The sequence below is a fragment of the Cucurbita moschata genome, unplaced genomic scaffold (genome assembly GCF_002738365.1).
Source record: "Cucurbita moschata cultivar Rifu unplaced genomic scaffold, Cmos_1.0 Cmo_Scf00030, whole genome shotgun sequence".
In the NCBI taxonomy this organism is placed as follows: domain Eukaryota; kingdom Viridiplantae; phylum Streptophyta; class Magnoliopsida; order Cucurbitales; family Cucurbitaceae; genus Cucurbita; species Cucurbita moschata.
The window spans coordinates 747,334-751,942 of record NW_019268546.1 but is presented as its reverse complement, the minus strand read 5'-3'; the positions used below and the strand labels follow the sequence as shown (position 1 = coordinate 751,942).

General features: G+C 36.2%; 2 protein-coding genes across 2 annotated transcripts; both read left to right on the top strand.

Annotated features, from left to right (window-relative positions):
* Positions 1 to 6: 6 nt before the first annotated feature.
* LOC111464419 (putative invertase inhibitor) lies at positions 7 to 720 on the top strand. The gene has a single exon (XM_023108620.1). It carries the CDS (start codon positions 46 to 48, stop codon positions 604 to 606), a length of 561 nt encoding a protein of 186 aa, XP_022964388.1. The 5' UTR covers positions 7 to 45; the 3' UTR covers positions 607 to 720.
* A 2,727-nt stretch (positions 721 to 3,447) lies between these two features.
* LOC111464448 (putative invertase inhibitor) lies at positions 3,448 to 4,091 on the top strand. The gene has a single exon (XM_023108655.1). It carries the CDS (start codon positions 3,529 to 3,531, stop codon positions 4,084 to 4,086), a length of 558 nt encoding a protein of 185 aa, XP_022964423.1. The 5' UTR covers positions 3,448 to 3,528; the 3' UTR covers positions 4,087 to 4,091.
* The last annotated feature ends 518 nt before the right edge of the window (positions 4,092 to 4,609 follow it).

Genomic DNA, 4,609 nt, shown 5'->3' with positions numbered 1-4,609 from the left:
AAAAAAAAAAAAAAAAAAAAAAAAAAAAAAAAAAAAAAAATCCTCATGTCTTCTCTCTCTGTCTCAATTCTTCCCTTCTTGTTCTTCCTCTTCTCCAATTTTGCCATCACTCAATCTTCCATTTCCAACACATCCTCCCTCATCTACAACACTTGCAAGACCAGCTCCGATCAAGACCCCAACATCTCCTTCAATTTCTGCCTAACATCTCTCCAACACGGGGCGGAGCATGGCCGCGGCGCCCTCGATCTCCGCCGCCTCGGCCTCATCTCCCTTCGCTTGGTTCGCCGTAACGTGAGCAGCACACGCCACTATATCAAGAAGTTGCGAAGAAATAAGCACCTCAACACGTTGGTTAAGTCCTGTTTAACTGATTGTTTGGAGCTTTATTCTGATGCCATCCCAACACTTAAGGATGCTCGAAGGGATTATAAGGGTAGACGTTACTTCGAGACGAACTTGAAGATCAGCTCGGTTATGGATGATTGTTCGACTTGTGAAGACGGATTCGAGGAAGAAGGTGTGATTTCACCGTTGACTAATAGGAGTTATAATGCTTTTGAATTATCAGCTATTGCACTCTCCATTATTAATATGCTTTCTTGAGGAAAATTGTAATAGAGGAAAAATGATTGGAATTTTTATTCAATAATGTAATAAAGTGGAGTAATTTTATATTGTAAGTGTGAGAGATTGTGACTTAATTTTTAATTAAATTAATTCAAGCCCGTTACGTATCGCCGTTACCCTTTTGGTTTTAGGGCAAGGTTTCCACGCCCTTATAATGAACGTTTCGTTCTCCTCTCCAACTGATGTGAGATCTCATAATTCACTCCCTTGGAGGCCAGCGTCTTTTTGGCACACTGCTCGGTGTCTAACTCTGATACCATTTTTAACAACTCAAACCCACTTAAGATCTCATAATTCACTCTCTTGGAGGCCAACGTTCTGTTGGCACACCGCTCGATGTCTGACTCTGATACCATTTGTAATAACTCAAACCCACTTGAGATCTCATAATTCACTCTCTTGGAGGCCAGCGTCCTATTGGCACACTACTCGGTGTCTGACTCTAATACCATTTGTAACAATTCAAACCCACTGTTACTAAATATTGTTCACTTTAATCCGTAGTGTCATCAGCTTCACGGTTATACTTTAATTTATTTTAATTAACTTCAAAAGTTAAATGTATATTTTTAATTAGAATATTCTTTTAACACATCATTTCCAACTAGGCTTCATTTCTTTATATGAAATGAATTACTAAATATATTGGTACAAATTACGAATTACAAATTTCCCTTCATTTAAAACACGTTTCTTTTTCGCTAAGTTTCTTTTTTGAGGTCATTTTCGACTTTTTAGTGGTTAAAGATAATAACAATAAATAAATAAAAATTAAGGTTCGATTTTATAATTTTTTTTATTTTTTATTTTGAAAATTGCGATGGTTTCTTTTAATTATTCTTTACAATAAATTTCATTTTTCTTAAAAAAAAATATTTAATTTTATTTTTTGAACCACGATTCAAACTTTCTTACCTAATGTTGATAATATTATATCTTAATCAGTTGAACTATGCTCAAGTTGGTCCAATAAGAGTCAAATGAGACTAAATTATTGCAAAAGTCGAATTAATTAAGATTGTCTACGGTTGGATCGACATATTTATTAAAAACATGATGGCAAAGTTGTTGGTAAACCAAATTAAGAATAATTAAGCGTACGATGGATGATAATTGAAAATTAATCCAAAAATACTTAAATGTGTGTTATTTATTTATTTATTTATTTATTTTTTATCATTGTCGGTAGCATGAATTTTATGTTACATAAAATTCTCCAAATTCTTGTCTCTCCAAGAAGAGATGATTGTGATATGTCTTTGTTTTGTACATTAAAGTCAGGCTGCCCCAAACTTCTTTATCTCTCTTTCTCACTCATAAACTTAAGAAATTGACTCCTAAACTACCAAAACCCGTGGATGCAATTTCTCCGGGTTTAAAATCGTTCGTCATAGATTCAAACTTCTGAACTCTTTATTTGTACGTGTTATTAAATTCTCGTCTTGATGTTTGGGTGTGTGTTCTTTTTTCTGTCAATTTAGTCGCTTGTGTTTCAATGATTTTTAATTTAATCTATCAATCGTGGTAAACGTTAAAACTCGTTGTTGGTAAAGTTACGTTGCGTAATATGAATTGACATAAATTCATAAGAAGAAAAATGGGTCATGATCGAGAGGAGATGTAACAGCTCAAAATCATTGCTAACCGATATTGTCATCTTTGGGCTTTCCCTCAAAGTTTTTAAAACGCGTTTGGTAGGGAGAGACTTTCATACTTTTATAAAGAATACTTCGTTTCCCTCTCTAATCGATATAGATTTCACAATTCACTCCTTCGGAGCCTGGCATCCTCGCTGATAGTCCGTTCCCCTCTGTAACTGATGTGAGATCTCAGGCTACTCAAGATAATTTGGTAGGATTTAGTGAAAAATCAAATTGAATTAAATTAGGTAGAAAAAAATATAAAAATCTAAAGAAATTAATTTTTTTTTTTTTTTGTCGGATTTGTGGAAAAAAAGTCGTTAATCGGATGAAAAACGAATGCAAAAACAAAGAATACTGCTCGAAGGCGGGATCTAGAATGGCACGTGGCAGCCAAGCAAAAATCAGAGAAAAATTCAGTAAAGCGCGTTCGCAAGGGATCGAACACGTGCTTAAAGAATAGTGATCACCAACCAATGTGCGACACGTCACGCCAAGAAAGTTCGTGAGAATCTACATCTATTGGAGCTTGAAAGCCAGTTGCATAGCATCTTCAATGCGCGTGTAGGCACGCGTGGGTCCGCCGGTGGGTGACCCTCCATGCGTGTGTGACGCATGCGGGTTAGTATTTTCACCCGTTGTTCAAATAATATTTGTAGAGATCGTTAAGAAGATTTAATGTTTGTTGTTGTGACTTATAAATGTTTGATATTTTGAACTTTATATAATTCATGTACAGTGAATAAGTCGTATTTTTTAAATATTTAAAAAAATACTCCGACAAACTAACTTAACCCAACTAAAAAAATAAAGGGTTGAGTAGTAAACTTTATTCGGATTGTTCGGGTCACTCACCCAACCAATCTAAACTTTCAGACGGTCTCTAAATCTTTTAATGCTATGTTTGAAATGTGGTATTAATGTTCTGTCCATATACTACAGTAAAAGTATTTTTTAACTCAAGCTCACTACTTTTAAAACGTGTCTACTAAGACATGTTTCGTTCTCCTCTCCAACCGATGTATGATCTCACATAATCTGACAACCTAACATAGCTGATAAACATCGATGGTTCGATCTTCATCGTTATCAAATCGAGAAGATTTCACTTTACCCTTAATCAAAGTAGATTGAAGTTGTTTGAAGAAAAAGCATAGCAACAAATTCTTCCACCCACCAAAACCATATAGTTTTCAATTCAAAACATTATAAATCAATCCCAAAGTGATCAAAACAAATCAATCATATTTATAAGATCATGATCATGAACCCCAAATCCTCATCATTTCCATTCATGATCATCATCTCCATGATCATCCTCAACATCTCTACCACCATTGTTGTTGCCAATTTCGTCGAAAAAACTTGCAAGAAATGCGAAAAGAACAACCCAAACGTCGACTACGAGTTCTGCGTTTCATCCTTCCGTTCCCACCCGGGTAGCGACTCGGCCGACCTTCGCAAACTCGGAGCCATCTCGTTACATTTGATTGGAAAGAACGTGAGCAACTCGGTCGAGTACGTGGAAGATCTATTGCATAAAAAGGAAGTAGATCCATACAAAAGGGCTAGGTTAAATGATTGCTTGGAGGTGTATTGTGAGGCAGTTGTTAGTGTAGAAGAAGGGAAGAAGGCATACAAGGAAGGGAGGTATGATGATGTTAATATCAAAGTGAGCTCAGTGATGGATGCTGGTAGGGTTTGTGAAGATGGGTTTAGGGAAAAAGAAGGCCTCTCATCGCCATTGACGAGGTGGAATAATGATACCTTTAACTTGACTGCCATAGCTCTTTCAATTATCAATATGCTTTCTTAACATTTAGTTCATGAATATGTTCGTGTTTATTTGATTCTTCGACTTTAAAAAATGTTTAATAGCTCCGTGGACTCTTAGATTTTTTAATTTTAGAAATGTGAGATCTTACCTCGACTAGAGAGAATGACGAAACATCTTCCTAGTTAACATGTTTTAAAATTGTGAGACTGATGGTAATATGTACGGGTCAAAAGAGACAATATTTGTTAGTGATGAGCTTGGAATGTTAGAAATGGTTTGAGAGTCAGGGCGGTGTGCCAGCAATGGCACTGGACCCCAAGAGGGGTGGAATGTGAGATCTAATATCGATTGGAGAGGGGAACGAAGGAGAGTGTGCCGGCGAGGACGTTAGGCCCCAAGAGGGATGGACGGTGAGATTCAATATTGATTGAAGAGAGGAACGAAACATTTCTTATAAAGACGTGGAAATCTCTCCCTAACTTGCGTATTTTAAAACTGTGAGGCTAACGGCTATACGCAGCGAGCTGAGTTGTTACAAAAAAAAAAAAAAAAAAAAAAAAAA